This window comes from Schistocerca americana, chromosome 1 (genome assembly GCF_021461395.2).
Source record: "Schistocerca americana isolate TAMUIC-IGC-003095 chromosome 1, iqSchAmer2.1, whole genome shotgun sequence".
In the NCBI taxonomy this organism is placed as follows: Eukaryota; Metazoa; Arthropoda; class Insecta; order Orthoptera; family Acrididae; genus Schistocerca; species Schistocerca americana.
The window spans coordinates 450070457-450090319 of record NC_060119.1 but is presented as its reverse complement, the minus strand read 5'-3'; the positions used below and the strand labels follow the sequence as shown (position 1 = coordinate 450090319).

At 37.5% G+C, this 19863-nt stretch overlaps 1 protein-coding gene across 4 annotated transcripts in view; it reads right to left on the bottom strand.

Annotated features, from left to right (window-relative positions):
- Nucleotides 1-19863, bottom strand: part of LOC124603184 (nucleolar transcription factor 1-A-like) — a 211756-nt gene that overhangs the window by 19113 nt on the left and 172780 nt on the right. For all 4 annotated transcript variants that reach the window (XM_047136379.1, XM_047136378.1, XM_047136380.1 and 1 more), the window contains 2 exons: nt 12572-12645; nt 6069-6252 (listed from right to left, as the gene is read on the bottom strand). In XM_047136379.1, the coding sequence (XP_046992335.1) occupies nt 6069-6252; nt 12572-12645 (258 nt within the window). The remainder of the gene's footprint in view (nt 1-6068; nt 6253-12571; nt 12646-19863) is intronic.

Sequence of the window (19863 nt, the reverse complement as noted above, 5' to 3'; positions counted from 1 at the left end):
CAAATAAATCTATTTATGATGATTGTGGAAAACAACAATGTAGGAGAAGACAGACTGCTACTTACAGTAAAGAAGGCACATTAAGTTGCAGACAGGCAAGATTAAAAGATACTCACATATAGCACTGGCCACAGCCTTTGTCAATAAACCAGGGTGTATACGTGGACGAGGAAAAAAAATTCCCGGATTTCCAGGTTAAAAATACACTTTCTCCCGGATGAAAATACACTTTTTCCGTGGTAAGTAACAGTATACTTTTCCTCAGAATTGTAAAACTTATCAATCCTTTAAATGGTTGTGGTTTTATACACAGGCATAGAATTTTAGAATTTCCCGGCACTTAAGAAAACGAAACTCAGAGGAAAAACCACATTTTGGAAAAATGTCTGATGTGCAGCAAAATGTACACTGCATGTTTTCGTATTGCACAAAAGTATAAATTCGAATTCCACCAAACACCGCATGTTAGTTTCCAAAGGATTGAAATAGAGACTGCGATGCGCTTTTGTAAACCAGTCGTAGCTCATGTCAAGAGATCTCGCCAGCCAATGACAGAGGATATTCAGAGCATAGGATACGTGATGTAGTCAGCCAACAGCAACATCACTGTTAAGTGGCGCTAACACACAAATAGGAAAAGGTAATGGTTTAAATTAATATATACAGTGTTGCTACAAAAAAAGAAAAGCTTTTACATATAATATTGGTCTCTAAGATTAATAAGCTGCAAGAGAAGCTAAGCTTTCACACATAATATTGATCTTTTTTGCGCATGTTACACTTTAAGATACATCACACAAATGTGTCAGTAAAATTTTTAACAACGACATAAATGTCTGATCTTCTGAGCTCGAAAATATTCTAAACGGTCGTCCTCAAAGATTTGATTTTTGAATGACAGTCAAACGCTCTGCGATTTAAGAAATTCATCGGACATTCATCTTGCGTAAAAGGAAATTCTGTTTGAAAGTAACGCTTTTCAAACAACCATTCGGAATATTTTCCCGCGACCTGTTAGAAATAGATTCGTTTCAGCAGTTGCCAGAGAGCACCAGACAACAGGCGTTGCCGCGCTTGCACAGCTACGATGATGCAAAAAGCCCGTACGTGCAAAACATTAAAAGATCTCATATTGTGTCAAAAAAAAAAAAAAGACATTAGAGGATACTCCAGGACCATGAGAATTTTGTGAGCCATACTAAAATGCATAATTCGGCTTAAAGTGCACATTCGTATGTCCAGATTCAGATGTACATTTTCTTGGAGTACCAGTACTGTATTTTTTCTTGTTGGCCCTTTACTATAGCATAATGCCATACGTGCTAGAAGATGAAAACGTGCACTTGAAATGCAGCGAACAGTTAAAACTAGCCAATAGTGTGGAATTAAGCACTTCGTTTCAAATAAATTGACTGCCTCAGCAGAAAAGATTAATAAAAGTCAAATTTCTTTAACAAACAATAACTTCATTTAACAACAATAGCTTCATTGTTCTGCATGGCGATTAACACCTGACTGTCAGAAAGGTGGCAACAAAATAAAATCTGAAATTAATAATGTTTCAGCCTACAAAAATGGTTCAAATGGCTCTGAGTACTATGGGACTTAACTGCTGTGGTCATCAGTCCCCTAGAACTTAGAACTACTGAAACCTAACTAACCTAAGGACATCACACACATCCATGCCCGAAGCAGGTTTTGAACCTGCAACCGTAGTGGTCGCGCGGTTCCAGACTGAAACGCCTAGAACCGCTGGGCCACTTCGGCTGGCATTTCAGCCTTCCGTAATTATGTGAATGTATTTTAATTCACTTGATAGCTCCCGGCCACAGAAATCCGTTTTGTTTTCATTTGACGTGAGAGCAATAAACGAAGAGGAAACAGCAAAATCACTTAACGTAAACACGGGTCACGTGGAGACCACCCATCTCCTGACTACAACTCAGACTGCTGTGTGCATCAGGTCCGCATCTACGATATTTCCGAACTGGGGTAATATTAGACAATGGTGCTACCCCACCCTCAAGCGTTTGAGGTAGGATGCCAAAAATTTAAAAAATTGACTTTTCAAAAATACCTTAATTTTGTAGCGCACATTTTTCTGGAGAGGGAACGTAAGACATGTTATTTGGTCTCAAGTGTGCCAAAGTGCAGTGCTGCGCCTCTTCACACAGCATTCTTCTATCGCACGTCTCTGTATTTCGCTCTGTGGAACTGAAACATGCCATATTTTGTAAAGGAGCCATCGAACTATATTCAGGACAGGGGAAATTGAAATGTCCTGTGGTGCCTCTCCTGCTCCCAGTTGGCCGGTTTGACAGCCTGCCCCTCTTAAAAAGAATCTCGCAATTAATACTGGATGGGATTATTTGTAACCGGCAAAATAAGAACTCTTCAGAAATCTGCAGTCTTTACTGCCAATTAGCTAGTAACTTGCAGTTATGTGTGACATAAAATTAAATATAGGATACATAAAACGAGTAAAGACAAGAGACAAGCAAGACAGTACACATTTCTTCAATCCATAAGTCCTAGCTTTTTTCCTATGTAATCTTGCCACCACTTTATGTGGCGTACTTTATTTTCTGGGAAAGACTCTAATACCTCATCGAAGTTTGTCAATGTTTTGCTACATGAAAAAATGAAATGTCGTTGTCTACTACTACAAAAGCTGTTAATACAAATTGTACCCAAGACTGGTGTGGTTCCTCGATCTGGTTACGTGTATTTTGTCACTATCTGCTAGATAAAATGAAAGAGGCCTGCCTAATATTGGAGCAATTGTTACACACACCAAATAAACGAGACTGTTTTGACACAAATGGTCATTTTTATAACACGACGGAATATAATTCACGAAGTAACAATATCAAATGATATTAGGCCTACTAAGAGCAAAAAGTTTTATGTTAGGAAATAGTTCCACATTTCACTCATATTCTCTAGCTTCTGAAGCTTGAGATCGAAAAGTAGGAGAACGAAATTTTGTATATAGATTTGGAATCGTCATATTCTTTCGTAATTTGTGAGAGCCCATTTCTTCTCCTTCCTCATTCTAACAAACAATCTTGTCATCACTAATTCTGTAGCTATTCCTGCTAGTGTCAAAACTTATTCTCTGGTTAACTTCACTAACCCTGCCACAATCACCGCTTTAGTTATCCCGCATTTATTCTCCGGTTAGGCATTATAACGTGTTCGTACAATGCGTTTTCCGCGGTACTCCCAGAATAGAACTTTAGCGGCTGCTAGCTGGGGGCTGTATAACTGGCCCTTAGTAGTGTAGTGGTCTGACCAAAGATTTTCTGTCAAAATTTAACTTTCTTGGATACACGGAGAAGACAATACGTAATCTTTGTTGCCTGTTATTCCTGTTAGTCGTTTATTTCCACTCTGGTAGTCTGAATCTATGGAATTCGCTAGTAATTATAACAACGCTGATAATTTACAAACCCAGTCAACCGCATAAAAAGCGATTGGCATTCACCCGTTTGACTTTATTCCACTCAGCCCGTATAGACCCGTCCCCTTTCGTCTGCAGGAAAGTTAATTCTAGATGCGACGGGGATTCCCCTGGTAGAGACATCATGTACACTATGAACGCGTTCAAAAATCAACTTATGATTCATTCAGAAGTCAACTTAGAATTTGTTCAAAAACCAACAGGGATGCGTTCAAAATCATATGAGTAACTGATAGACCAAATTGCACTGGATGCCAGGCGCTTTGTGAAAAAAAGGTCTTTTTCCTCAATAATATGAATTATTATTACATTCCATGTAATGATGCAGCTCCAGCCTGCAATACCATTCCGCTATGGGTTGAGAACTTTCGTGAGACCTGTTTTATATTGAGCCGAAGAATGTGTGATTGTGATTTTAACATCAGATGAAGCTCATTTTTTCCTACATGGTAGAGGTATCAAACAAAACTGCCGTTATTGGTTCTGGAACAACCCTCACCAGCACCCACTGCACTGCGACACAAGTTACAGTGTGGGCTAGATTAGGGAAATCTCGTGTCATAGTGCATTATTTCTATGAAGAAAATGGGAGAGCCATCACTGTAAGTCTGAGTGGTTTTTGACAATGTTGCATGAATTTCTGGTTATGGAACTTCATCACCTTGGTATAAATCTTAGAAATGTTTGGTTTCAATAAGATGCTGTAACAGCTCCAAGTTTGAATATGTGTACGGCCAAAGTAAGGAATTTGTTTCCATGGAAAATGATATCCAACAGAAGAGTTGTTGACTGGTTGCCCCACTCTGAGGTTTCCTCAAGAACAAAGTGTATATCAATAAGCCATGTACTGTGCTTCAGTTAAAGGATGATACTGAGAGAGACACTTGTGTTACATGCCAAAACATGTTGGAGAGAGTGATGACAAACTTCACACAGAGGGACAAAGAGTGTGCCGAAAAACCGAGTCTTAAAGGACATTATCCTTCACAAATTATTAACTTCTGTCAACATTAATGTATATGATGTAAACTGCTGTTCAGTGTGTATTTTAGGAAATATAAGAAGTTGCTACATCTTAAAATGTCACTTTGTACTGCAAATTCAAAAAACATCAGATAATTGTGTGTTACAATACAAGACTATAAACATTTTTGGGCTCTCTTTTTTTTCATTATTTTTGAGAGGAAATAAAGTTCTATACCAAAAATTGTCATGCAAGTTGAGGAAAAAAATTCTTGTGAAAAATGTAACAACAAAAACAAAACTACGTAGAGTGAAGTAATAAGAAGCAAACAATAGAGACAATAAAATGACTTGGTCAGAAAATCCCTATTAAATCTGTAAGTTTCATGTTTACTTTTTTTCAGTCTTTTCACGAGTTCTGTATTAACTAAGTAATCTGTTGTACAGATAGGGTGTAGTGTCTTCCAATACAGGGATAAGTCACACTGCAGGAGCTGTCAGAGGTATTCATAAGTTACCAGTTATGAGCAAAACTGTGTTGGTTCATTCTGTTTTTAATTCTGTTTAATCTGAATTACAGTTACAGCTGTAGAATATTATTCTCAATTTAAAGCCTCAAGTTTGTTGGCATTTACATTTGATGAGAAGCTTGGATGGTTTTCAAAATTGAAGGATCTGAAGGTAAGACATCTTAAAGAATCAGTCTTTTTTAATTTATTAAATAAAAGCAGCTTGAAGGTAGATTAATACTGCCTGTCCTGATGTTACGGATGCTCCATTTGTTCACAACTGGAAGAGAGATTATAGTAAGAAATTGAAAATTGTTTGTAGGCACACGGAGACTTAACAGGTATTCAGAAACTTGATGAAAATGAACCCCCAATACACAAGAGCTACTTTTTAAATAATTAAAAATCTTTCAAAAATCACTCTAGCCTTTATGAATGATGATGACTATAAACAACAGAAATACTGATGTATTGCTTGATGCCAAGTCCGCCATCAGCAATGAGGGGAACCTCTGACAAAACCAGCCACTTGTGCTGGTGAAATGTCAGAAACATCAATAAACATCAGCTGAAGATACTGAGATGAAAGCCAACAGGTAATATGTCAGCAAATGACCACCAGAGCCTCAACAATTCTGAACAGAAACAATTTCAAACTGTCAATGACGTTTTGAATTATAGAGAGGTAATGTGCACTTCTTGTACAGAAACTCCATACCACACATTTCGGCCATTAACAAGCTGAATTATAGGATGACACAAGAGTTCATTTGCTCTTTATTGATCCTTAAAGCCTGTAGTTTGTGAGAAAGTGTCACAAATAATACCATATAATAGAGAACATTCTTAAATCAATGCTACAGGGGTTATTTTACTGATGTGTCAATGTTGTATCCTTCTAATTGTTCCTGAAGACTGATTGATTCCTTTTAAGATATACAGTTAAAAATATTTCCCCCCTTTCTTCTTTAACTTCAAACTTTAGTCTAATTATGTATTAGATTATCTTTATAGCATACAGTCTTTAATTCATAACAGAAAATTATAACCACATTCATGCAGAGCATCCTGAGGCAATATTATACAATAATTTCTGTGGTCGCATACTGTTAAAAGAGAACATGAATTATTACCTTAAGAAATTTTTCATAATCTTTTATGTATTTCTGCTTGATATCATTGAGCTTCTTTCGATGTTTTTCCTTGTCAGCTGCTGGGAGCATCTGCCAATACCGAGGAGCTTCTTTCTCACGATTTTCCAAAGGGATGTGAGAAGCATCAGCCATAAAGCCCTTTAGGAATAACTGGTATGCATTCCTTTGGGGTAGAAAGTATTGGTATAAATAAGTCGGTAGCAACCAACTGTGCAAAGTGAAACATTGCTACACAACACTGGGTGCACAAGAAATGACCAAGAAAATTTGTTTTCAGTGTCATGCAATATAATTCCTAGCCCATAGACATATGCAATCACCTACATAATAACTTATTACTATTATTATTATTATTAATAGTAGTAGTAAAGCAAACACAATTTTTGTTTATTACAATTGTAATATGGCTTAGATCAACTATCTTTTTGTTAGTTCCTTGCAATTTACAGTTGATATTGTTCTTCTGGAACACACACGGTAACACTTTCATTAAAATTATAACATTTCATTTATAATGTCAGTATTTGCTTCTCTCCAATCATGCAGCATTTTCTGACTTATGCAAGATAACCTCTTAATTTCTGAAGAATGTAAAATATTTTCAAAGTTCTATGCCTGTGGTCCAAGAAACATACCAGATACTGGTATTTTATTCGCAGCCCGTGCAGACATCCTTGGGGCTTTATCTGAGATCACACTTATTTGTTTGATGCATACTGATAACCCAATGCTCATCTCATGAAGAAAACTTAGTGGCCACAGAGAAACCTGGAAAGGTCCCCCACAGACAGTGATGAATATCTATGGAATCAGTGTGTTCCCCTCATCACAGTCCCTAAAGTCAACAAATCTTCTCCTTGAAAACTAAAGGTCAGTGCCAGGTGAGAGTGAGATATCACCTCGGTCTACAGATCTCACCAGGTATTTTTATCACATAATTTGTATTTTGTAATGTATATTAAGGAGATTGTAATATTATGTACCACACCTATTACACCACTTGAGATAACTGGGATAACAGCAGAGAACATGGACCACAGATGTTGTCTGATGCCAAAGCCATCACTTGACATTGAGCTGGCCACTACATTTGAAGGCCATTAATATTATAAATAAATAAATAAATAAATACATACATACATAAAATGGTTCAGCATTCTGTGTCGTTTTAGAAAATAGAAAAAAAATCTTATATTTCTTACCACAAATGCAATTTTAATGTCAAAATATTTCTTCTAATGTGGCAAAGATTAAAATGATAAAGAGGTTAACCAAAATCATTCAAGCGCCAGTGATACAAAAAAAGTCTTACAGTATAAATCAAAGTGCTTATATGTTCTCTCAGAGAAATAATAAAAGTATTTCTTTATCACAATTTGTTATGGAGTTGTGTCTCTGAAAGAAAGATAATGCATGAGCAGTTAGTACCACATCAAAAATTATTGGAATATGAAATCTGATTAGACATTTTTGAAGTTAAAATTACAATCTCATCTCTTTACTACAAGAATTTGAAGTTGGTGATAGTTCTAGTGCTTTCATTCAGCATGAGCATGCGTTGCAATTGGTGTATTTTGTAAAAGGCATAATAAAGTTTCTAGTAATTTGTGCAGCCAAAAAGTTGTGTGTGCTGAATATTTGCAATGTTCTAATACAGTAATTTAACACCTAACTGGAACTGGAAATTTTGAACATAATTCAGGGTCGTCTTATGATTTTCATTCCAATGTAAGCTTAAATACTGCAGATTTTGTGAAAAACGTTCAAAATATTAGAATTGGAATTTCATTCTTTTCTATGAAAAGAGCTTGCCACCGTTAGTTTTCATGATGAAATTTATCAAGAAATGATAATGTGAAGCTCTTTCGGAGATATGACCCACTTGACTATGACAGCAGACAAGACTTTGGCTTTCTAATACAAAATAGGTAAGGTACACATTTGGCAAAAGACAATTTATACTATTTTTAATATTACACTTCATAGAGTCACAAATTTTGATCTGCAAATTAAGGAGAATTTGTCCCTTGAAGACAGAAGAGCAAAGTATTCACACAGGCCTTACACACACACTGAACCATTTCCAAAGCAAGAAAATCAGTGCTCCAGGAATAAAAATGTTAATTCGTAGAGCTAGTCATCTCATCTCAGCCTTCAGACTAACTCACAAGCTCATTGTGCAATGTCGCATACTCGTTGCCATGAAATGGAATGTGACAGGAGCCAGTGATAGGTACCTGGCACAACGAGCCTGTGAGATCCCACTGTGCTCATAAGAATCTTTGACACTAGAGTGGCGTTTGTCACAGTGCTATCACAATAAAGAAGCATCTCAGTGCTACAATCATGGACATTCTATGGAAGTTAACAGATGTGATGTATTCTTCTGAACGCTCACAATAAGCAAGGATTGTTCCAGCTGGGATAATTTCAAACTACTAGTTGTTTAATTTTATTCAAAATATGCTACCATTTAATTTCCCTTGTGCACCCTTACTAACACCTGGAATGACGGAGCCTAAGGTTATTTTCATATCTCGAAGTTTCTGAACATTCACATGCTACAATGCTGATACAGTTCTCTGGTTCATCATCCTTAAGTCATCTCAGTTCCATGTAAAGCTAAAAACTTTATTACAAATATTCAGGGATAATGCCAAAAGTCACTTTAAATGAAAAGGTAAAATGAAAACTGGAACATAAAAGAGATTTTGATACTGGGTTTAGAAAAGGCTTACTTTGATTTCCTCAGAAAATTTAAATGTTATTTCTTACTTACTGATGTAACTGCCCACCAAGTGTCAACTTAGAACCACTACGGGAATAATCAGCATATTGTTACCACCTTTGTTTTTTTCTGTCCTCTAGTTCTGAAAAATTTGTGCCATTATTTTGAAGTGGTAAGCAAACATGGTGGGGAGCTATACTCAACAGAACAAATGACTGAAGTCATTCTTGCAGTCTTTTAGAGAACATTTAGTGCCCAAGAGAGGATATGACACATTATTTCCACATCACGTCTTTAAGAATATTCAGTGATCAGTCATGAAATAACTTCATAAATTGAATATGACTGTAGCAGACAAACAGATGTTTGTAAGCACGAGGGGAAGACAATGGAAAGATCAAAATATTATGACAATGAAATAATGTACTGTAGCAGACATAAAGATGTTTGTAAGCAAGAGGGGAAGACAATGGAAAGATCAAAATATTATGACAATGAAATAATGTTCTCTTTAAATAAGTACATTTAATATGTGCTGTTTCCATTACACACTATTCATTGTCACAATTCATCTATTTTCCTTCCACTATGAGTATGCCTCTTGTACTTGAGCCATGAGTTACTAGTAACCCAAATCCTGGGGAACTGCTACGGTCGCAAGTAACAAGCAAGTTTGATGTGTGTTCTGACCACCTGTAGTTGGTTGTTATTAAAGTTCAGGTCTGTGCATGCACAAAATGTATGCCCTCTTCCAAAAGTACCCTGAACTAAATATGAACAAAATATGTACAGAGTGAGTTTTATTGAAATTGTGTGTGGTGAGGTCAGCTGTATGTTCATACTGGGACAAACTATATATTCAGATGTTTAGGACAGATTCTGCCAAAAAAGAACGTGAACTTCATCACGCTTGGGCTGATGCAGCATACAAAATGCTTGCTGCTGACACTGGAATAAGCTAAACAATGGGTAAAATTGTGCCTTTGCATGGTAATCTTCAGCAAATACTTTTCTGTCCACAGTGGAATAATTTTTCCATATTTTATTAATGACAATATGCTTACTATAACATGGCAATACATAATACTGGTAGTAACAGTGTTTTCATACATTTTTGGCATGAAAGCCCTGCCAGTTGAGGGTCAGCAGAGATATCTCTGTACACTCTGAAGTACAATCTTACACATTTATCAGCTCAATGATAGTGAGGTTTGGAATCTTATAACTTAGTTTGACTGTTTTACACAGAACAACTAGTGGATAATTTCCTTTTCCAAAATCTGATCATCGATAAACATTTCACTGCCATAGACCAGAAATTTCTTACAACAGGGCATAGTCCCCAAATATGAGATAGAAATTTTGTCACTGTAGAGAGGAACAAAATCCTTTCATTTATATCAGTAGGAGATTGGATTCCAATATTGCAAACACCAAGGACAATGGATACCTTGTCTGCAAGGATGGAACCAGAGGATATCAGGGATCTTAGCACATTAGACCAAGGGTTCAACAGAGGTTTATTCGGAAGTACAGAGTACATCTGGCTACAAATTTGTTCTGATGACTCTACTACACTATGGGGAAGAAAAAAATATAACATTCTGCAACCATGGATTTATCAAAGCAATACAAAGAGCTGACAATTATAGGGAAAAGGAATCTGCTCCCATTTAAAATTTCAGGTTTTCCTACCTTGTATGATAAACTTTTGCCAAACAAAATGAAGCTCCTATTTCTTCAATGAGTAACACAGATAAACCAGTGTGTTTCAGCAATACAACATTGGGACTGCAATGATGCAAAGTTATTCATACAGGAAATAATGTTATTTTTCAAGCTTATTGTAAGCACCCGTATATATCAACTGTTACAAAAATACGCAAAATTGGATTTTAACAGACATATAGTGCCTGGATCAAGGAAGCCCAGCCAGATAAGCAAACAATTCTTTTTGTATTGCTGTAAAATTTGCTTTTTGTTAGTTATAATGTTGAATGATTCATTTGCTGCAGTGTGCCCGCACACTCCCCCCCCCCCCCCCTCACACACACACACACACACACACACACACACACACACACACACACACACACACACACACAAGGTGGCCCTCGTTAGAGCTGCCAGGCACATGTTCTCTGGTGTTTTCGTAGATATTTGCAATTTCATTTTTGCAATGTGTAGCTGGAGAGAGACCACACAAATACAGCTCATCATGTCTTCATGTGATGTCCAGTGTTGACATAAAGCTTCCATTTGTTTATGCTGCAAACAAAATTACTTTTAAAGCAGAATTTTACATGCCCATTTGATAGAACGGTCTCAAAAATAAGTCTAGTGTGACATTTGCATTATCAATGTTTATTAACAGGGACAGTTAACCCATATTCTAGCAGCAACTGAGAAGTGCAGCTGAATGGTGGTACCATTCAACATGGGCAACAGCAGTCTTATTGCTGGTGGAGTACTTGTTATTCTTCATGTTTTACTGAACCTGTTAATACTAACTGGTAAAATGAATGTAGCATTAGACTAATTTAGGAGCACTCTATTGAAAGGGCATGCAAAATTTTGCTTTAAAAGTAGTTTTGTTTGTAACAGGCTAGAAGCCAACATTTTACGTCAACACTGGGCACCACACAAAAGAGCTCTTGCAGAACCCTCATTTGTATACGTGCTATCTGACACAGCTCTACAAAACAAATCAATGGCCAGATTTAGAGTTTGCTCAAAAACACCATAAAAATAGTAATTCCATAAAGCAATGGGCAATCAGTAACGCAACAGGATACAGCATCAAATCTTGATGATATATTGTTGGTTAAACTCGTTTGGGTACTAATTTGAAAGAGTCCAATTCAAATAAAAGTTGAGTAGGGGAACTGCATCTCTAGAGCTTATGTTTAATTCCTTGGCTTTAACCAATATTTGTAAACAATAATTGTGATACCTATTATTTTGTGCTTAAAAATACTCATTAGTTTGTAAAGCAATTAAAATTAACACATAAAGGGTTTACAGGGAGGTGGTTCTCATATTTTCTACACTGCAGATGGTCAGTAAACTGCAGTTACTATACTGTCAAGATAACAGAACTGATATACTATGTTTCAAAGTGATATTAATACAGATGTTCACCAACTAACAGGGAAACTACTATTTTGGAATTGATTATTTTGAGAGCAAATAGCTTGCATTTGAGTTCAGTTTAACTCAGCTTCATTTTCATCCTATATTACAACTGCAGTTGTTAATGCAAAATGTATTAACCTCATTGTTATTAGCAGATCTATTGATTATCTTAATTACTTTACCATTATAATGATGAATGAAATTAGTAGAAGTATACTGTACGTCCTGCAACTCAAACCATTCCAAATACCCATAATCTCTTTCAATACTATTCTTGTAGTGTTCATATAGCTTTTTCACATGATTAATTGTGGCATATGGCACAGATCTATTCTCGGATTTCATATGTCTGTACCCCATCACAACTAAGAAAATGAGGATAAAGTATTTTCCTTTTTCTTGATGATTCTGTATGATCATTCTTACAGAAAAAATATGAGATCTGCTGTTGCCTATCCCTTCTAAAACTGTAATGCTTTTAATCTTTGCTCTACGATCCATTCTATTACAGAAGTTTATCCCACTGAAGCAGTTGAGAATGCACCAAGCAAAACAAAATTTTTATTCTAAAAAGAAGTTTTTTTTGTTATAGTTGACAAGAGGAAATAAGTTAACATACAGTGGAGGTGGTTCTGGTTCCCCTTTGAACAACTTGCTATTTTCTTCTTCTGGTTTGGGTTTTTTCTTTACTACCTGCAAAAACAAAACAACAAACATGAACTATCAATGTATTTTAGTTATATTGCATACATCTATTATCTAATATATGAGCCAGGCTTTCTGCTGTAACATATTCATTGCCATGTAAGAACATACTGAGTGAAGTGCAGCTCCTTTCAGAGGTAAATTAATTAAAAGAGGCAGAAAGTATTGGTAAACATGGGAAAACATACACTGAACGGCATGTGCAGAGTGGCAGCAAGTCAAGGAATAATTTAAGGGATTGGTTTAAAACATTTTATTTCAAAGGCCCAAGTCAAATCTTTACAAGTTTTCGTCCACAGAAACTTTGCTGTTTCTATGTGACACAAGCTGCCTGCCTTTCAGAATCGAAGCAGCTCTGTCCAGTTAACACTGCTGACAAGAGAGCCCCTCAGGCCTCTGTTGAAATTACTTGTGAATCCATGCCATCAGTTTTAGCCAATAGCGTGCATGGGAACTGAGAGCTCGGGTGCGTTACTCATGGCTATACTGCTGCTGCCACCGCCCACCACCTGTGTCACCCACTGATGCTGCCCGTTCACTGAATGCAATGTGACAGGCCATGAAGCCTCGCCACCATCCACAGGTCGAGATATCTGCTGTTGCTGCCAACTAGCTATGTGCCACCCCACACTCACCACCAGTCAATCTCCTGCTGCCACCTGCATCAGGGTCCTGACCTAAATGCCCGGGGTACATATTTTTGGCACCACGCAACCAGCCACCACGCTGCCCATGCCTCTGCTATGTGGGTACCAGATATGTACGGCCCTCAGCCACCACTCCGTCATTGTCGCCGCATTCTGAGCATTGCGATGTGATGACTGTACTGTAAGTGTTTACAAGTACTGAGGCACTGCAGCCATTTGTTCCAAAAAGAATGTAGAGAGTGATTTAAGTATAAATTTAGTATATTTTACAGTTATTGCCTTTTGAATGGATGTGTCTTTAATTACAAGAAGGGTTCGAATTTTAGACTTTTGTGAGTATAGTTATTGGGAGGTATGATGAAGTTGTAACATGTACCTAGAGAAGCACTTCAGATGTATGTTGGCTGGGTAGTTAATGCCTGTTTAATATTAAAACATACTTCCAGAGAACCTATGTACTGTAGTTGATTTCTTATACTTGTTTTAAACTCTGTTGTTGAAGTATGTCATGCTTAGTTGTTGTGATGAGAAGTTTCTTGAGGTATATCCTTGAGAGCTTTCAATTAATCTCCAGGTATCTGCAGCTTGTAAAATGTGTTTGACAACACAGTCTCCCAGCCGTTCATGAAATTTTATTTTGTTTTTGTGTCTTGATCCACTCTACTTTCTTTCCTTTTTCCTGTAAACATCATTTCTGTGTCCTCTGATGAAGGTAGGTTTCTGCTCCTTGGTCCACATATGTGAGCACCTTAAGGGCTTTGTAACCCCCTGTGCACACATACTAAATCTGCAAGGTTTCCAAAATCGTTGGTGCAATAAATCCTTGTACCTTGATGGAATTGTGTTTTTATTGCAAGGCCAGGCAAAGATGCAAAATCAGCATCTAGACCATGTAAGAAAACTGACTAACCATTCGATTCTGATAATCCTGGAACTGTCCATAGTTTATATTGTTGTTGTTGTTGTGGTCTTCAGTCCTGAGACTGATTTGATGCAGCCCTCCATGCTACTCTATCCTGTGCAAGCTTCTTCATCTCCCAGTACCTTCTGCAACCTACATCCTTCTGAATCTGCTTAGTGTATTCATCTCTTGGTCTCCCTCTATGATTTTTACCCTCCACACTGCCCTCCAATACTAAATTGGTGATCCCTCCATGTCTCAGAACTTGTCCTACCAACCGATCCCTTCTTCTAGTCAAGTTGTGCCACAAACTTCTCTTCTCCCCAATCCTATTCAGTACTTCCTCATTAGTTATGTAATCTACCCATCTAATCTTAAGCATTCTTGTGTAGCACCACATTTCGAAAGCTTCTATTGCCTTCTTGTCCAAACTACTTATCGCCCATGTTTCACATCCATATATGGCTACACTCCATACAAATACTTTCAGAAACGACTTCCTGACACTTAAATCTATACTCGATGTTAACAAATTTCTCTTCTACAGAAATGCTTTCCTTGCCATTGTCAGTCTACATTTTATATCCTCTCTACTTCGACAATCATCAGTTATTTAGCTCCCTAAATAGCAAAACTGCTTTACTACTTTAAGTGTCTCATTTCCTAATCTAATTCCTTCAGCATCACCCGACTTAATTCGACTACATTCCATTATCCTTGTTTTGCTTTTGTTGATGTTCATCTTATACCCTCCTTTCACGACACTCTCCATTCCGTTCAACTGCTCTTCCAAGTCCTTTGCTGTCTCTGACAGAATTACAATGTCACCGGCGAACCTCAAAGTTTTTATTTCTTCTCCATTGATTTTAATACCTACTCCAAATTTTTCTTTTGTTTCCTTTACTGCTTGCCCAATATAGAGATTGAATAACATCGGGGAGAGGCTACAACCCTGCCTCACTCCATTCCCAACGACCGCTTCGATTTGATGTCCCTCGACTCTTATAACTGCCATTTGGTTTCTGTACAAATTGTAAATAGCTTTTCGCTCCCAGTACTTTACCCCTGCCACTTATAGAATTTGAAAGAGAGTATTCCAGTCAACATTGTCAAAAGCTCAACTGATCTTCCCCGAGGTCAGCTTCTACTAGTTTTTCCATTCGTCTGTAAAGAATTCGCATTAGTATTTTGCAGCCGTGACTTATTAAACTGATAGTTCGGTAATTTTCACATCTGTCAACACCTGCTTTCTTTCAGATTGGAATTATTATATTCTTCTTGAAGTCTGAGGATATTTCGCCTGCCTCATACATCTTGCTCACCAGATGGTAGAGTTTTGTCAGGACTGGCTCTCCCAAGGCTGTCAGTAGTTCTAATGGAATGTTGTCTACTCCCGGGGCCTTGTTTCGACTCAGGTCTTTCAGTGCTCTGTCAAACTCTTCACGCAGTATCATATCTCCCATGTCATCTTCATCTACACCCTCTTCCATTTCCATAATATTGTCCTCAAGTACATCACCCTTGTATAGACCCTCTATATACTCCTTCCACCTTTCTGCTTTCCCTTCTTTGCTTAGAACTGGGTTTCCATCTGAGCTCTTGATATTTATACAAGTGGTTCTCTTTTCTCCAAAGGTCTCTTTAATTTTCCTGTAGGCAGTATCTATCTTACCCCTAGTAAGATAAGTCTCTACATCCTTACATTTGTCCTCTAGCCATCCATGCTTAGCCATTTTGCACTTCCTGTTGATCTCATTTTTGAGACGTTTGTATTCGTTTTTGCCTGCTTCATTTACTGCATTTTTATATTTTCTCCTCTCATCAATTAAATTCAATATTTCTTCTGTTACCCAAGGATTTCTACTAGCCCTTGTCTTTTTACCTATTTGATCCTCTGCTGCCTTCACTTTGATCCTCTGCTGCCTTCACTACTTCATCCCACAAAGCTGCCCATTCTTCTTCTACTGTATTTCATTCCCCCCTCCTTGTCAATTGTTCCCTTATGCTCTCCCTGAAATTCTGTACAACCTCTGCTTTAGTCAGTTTATCCAGGTCCCATCTCCTTAAATTCCCACCTTTTTGCAGTTTCTTCAGTTTCAATCTACAGTTCATAACCAATAGATTGTGGTCAGAGTCCACATCTGCCCCTGGAAATGTCTTACAATTTAAAACCTGGTTCCTAAATCTCTGTCTTACCATTATATAATCTATCTGAAACCTGTCAGTATCTCCAGGCTTCTTCCATGTATACAACCTTCTTTTATGATTCTTGAACCAAGTGTTAGCTATGATTAAGTTGTGCTCCGTGCAAAATTCTATCAGACGGCTTCCTCTTTCATTTCTTAGCCCCAATCCATATTCACCTACTACGTTTCCTTCTCTCCCTTTTCCTACTGACGAATTCCAGTCACCCATGACTATTAATTTTTCGTCTCCCTTACTATCTGAATAATTTCTTTTATTTCATCATACATTTCTTCAATTTCTTCGTCATCTGCAGAGCTAGTCGGCATATAAACTTGTACTACTGTGGTAGGCGTAGGCTTCGTATCTATCTCGGCCACAATAATGGGTTCACTATGCTGTTTGTAGTAGCTTCCCCGCATTCCTATTATCCTATTCATTATTAAACCTACTCCTGCATTACCCCTATTTGATTTTGTGTTTATAACCCTGTAGTCACCTGACCAGAAGTCTTGTTCCTCCTGCCACCGAACTTCACTAATTCCCACTACATCTAACTTTAACCTATCCATTTCCCTTTTTACATTTTCTAACCTACCTGCCTGATTAAGGGATCTGACATTCCACGCTCCGATCCGTTGAATGCCAGTTTTCTTTCTCCTGATAATGACATCCTCTTGAGTAGTCCCCGCCCGGAGATCTGAATGGGGGACTATTTTACCTACAGAATATTTTATCCAAGAGGACACCATCATCATTTAACCATACAGTAAAGCTGCATGCCCTCGGGAAAAATTACAGCTGTAGTTTCCCCTTGCTTTCACCCGCTCACAGTACCAGCACAGCAAGGCCGTTTTGGTTAGTGTTACAAGGCCAGATCAGTCGGTCATCCAGACTGTTGCCCCTGCAACTACTTAAAAGGCTGCTGCTCCTCTTCAGGAACCACACGTTCGTCTGGCCTCTCAACAGATACCCCTCCGTTGTGGTTGCACCTACTGTACGGCTATCTGTATCGCTGCGGCATGCAAGCCTCCCCACCAACGGCAACATCCATGGTTCATGGGGGGGAGTTTATATTATATCCTTGTAAAAAGAGATCTACGGATGAATAAAGCCGCTGCTGCTACTACTACCAAGCACATACAGAGTCGTAATTACACAATTAGCACTTGTGTTGTCGAAACCAATCGGATGCTGTGTGACACACCAGACTGCGGAATGAAAGGACTGAATTTTTTCTGCCTTCCCTCTCTCTTCTTTCTCATCTCTCTACATTGTTTTTCCCAATCTTTGATTCTTTTTCTGTTTTTTGTAAGCAGTAGTTGCTCGACTGGTTAACTCAGTGTGAGAATCAATGCTGTATTAAGTGATCTATTGTAATAACAATAATAATGATGAAAAAGAATAGATGCGTTGTATACCTATTAAGCTGACAAGAGAGGATATGATGACTTCTGGCTGTTATCCCCCAGAGGGCAGTGAAGTTTTGTTGATATAAAGAAATGTATGTGGTTGTTTTACTGAGATTATTTGTGAGCAGGCAAGAGGTCCTGTTGTTCAAGTGGTTGAAGGTAATTATGTGCAGGCAAAAATTCTTGTGTCAGTTGTTTTAAGTGATGTTGTTTCTGTTGTACAGATAATATTTTGTTGAAGAAGCTGAGGAGGATACAATGAATACTAATTATGTTGTTAACTGTGTGAGAGAAAATGACTTAGTGATGTTAAGTGGTCTGATTTATGCTGCTGCCCCAAGAGGTCACAGCAGAACTGTTAATCAAGATTCATTTTACCATGCAGTGAGTTTCCAGCTGAATCAATGATTTTGGAGTAGTTTAAACTGCAGACTACATACAAGTTTGGCACTGCTCTATACTGGTTGTTATTGGTGTTTAACTTGCTGTCAGACAGTACTGTCTTCCTCTGTTTTTACGCGCATTTAGCGTCATTCCGTTAGAACATATCACCAGTTTTGCTTTAAAATACGTAAGTTTACTTCAAGCTCTTTTTAGATTCGTCATTGATTTCCCCTCTTCTGCGCCATTACTGCATCTACACTCCTTCATCCCCTACCCCCTCACCTGTTGTCTTTTGCACTCATCAAACCCGTGCCCTGCAGTGCTCTTCCCCTCCTACCCCTCAAGCGTTTCTTCTTCCCCGCCGTGCAAGCCTCAGATCTTCTCCTGTCAGTCGGAACAACTTTTTTACAAACAGTACATGTGCTTTTGTCACACAGAACCACAGTCTAGTTGCGAATCTTTTCCTGTGTTATGAACTGATTATAAACTCAGTACAGTCTCTTCCTTCCTTTGTGCAAAGTTTTACAAACAGGACATCGATACTGTTAGTTTTTTGTCATGGTGGAACACATTTTATTTACCTTTTCTAAAGTTTTGCCTGTGTGTTTCACATTGCCTATAACTTTGTTTTACAAGCTTATGTTATGCCAATGATGGACCCCGAATACTCTGAGAACTGTAAACTCTAAGAGCAGTTGACAAGACCAATATTTTTCTTGAACTTTGTCATTTTAGAGAAAAATATAAGTTTGTAACTGATCCTCATTAGCAACTGATAATCCAACAAGTGCTGTCTGTAGTCTTGTCCTTCAGTTTTTCTAGTTTTAATTTTAGTCATAGAGATTAGTTTGTTAATAGTTATTGTAAGTGGTTTATAGAACACTGTGGCTGAGTTACACTACTGAGAAAATATTAAGTCTGTGTGTTATCGTGAGTACTAGATCTCGTGCAAAATACAGTGCATTGTGATGAGATCTTAAAATTCCTGATGTATTTTTACACTTTACCTCATTAGATAATGAGAATTAGTAATTTTTCATGTGTTTCCTGCAAAAGGGACATAGAGAGGTATGATGGTTATGATGAGATAACGGGCAATGTTCTTACATAAGATAATGGATATTAATGATTTACTAAAGATCTGTTCCCTCAAGTACTTTCGCCTTATTTTTTCTTTTTTTTAATAATTGTGATGTAATGAGGTGATACATGCTGATGATTTGATTTTGTGATTCTGGGAATTTGATACACATTCAAAGGAGAATGTGTTTTCTACTGTTAATGAGTATAAGTCATGACTGTGTAGTGACTGGAAAGTTCTTAACTGTCCAGACCACAACTTGGGTACATTTCAACCTTGTTAATTTTCATTTGCCTTAGCTATGACAAATTTATTTACATGAAAAATATGCATAAGGACTACTATCCCATGAAGAAATTTAAAATTGTTTTTAAATGAACAAGCATATCTTTTCTTTTGCTTTTCTGCAATTTTCACTATTATTTGGCTGCAATGGCCATTTCCAATAATGTATCCAAATTGAGGCAGTGATAGCTCATCAGCTGCTCTAGCTAGTTTATGCTACAATTTTTCCAGTTGCCACTACTAAGTAATTTTGACTTAGGTATTATATTTCACTGTCTCTCTCTCTCTCTCTCTCTCTCTCTCTCTCTCTCT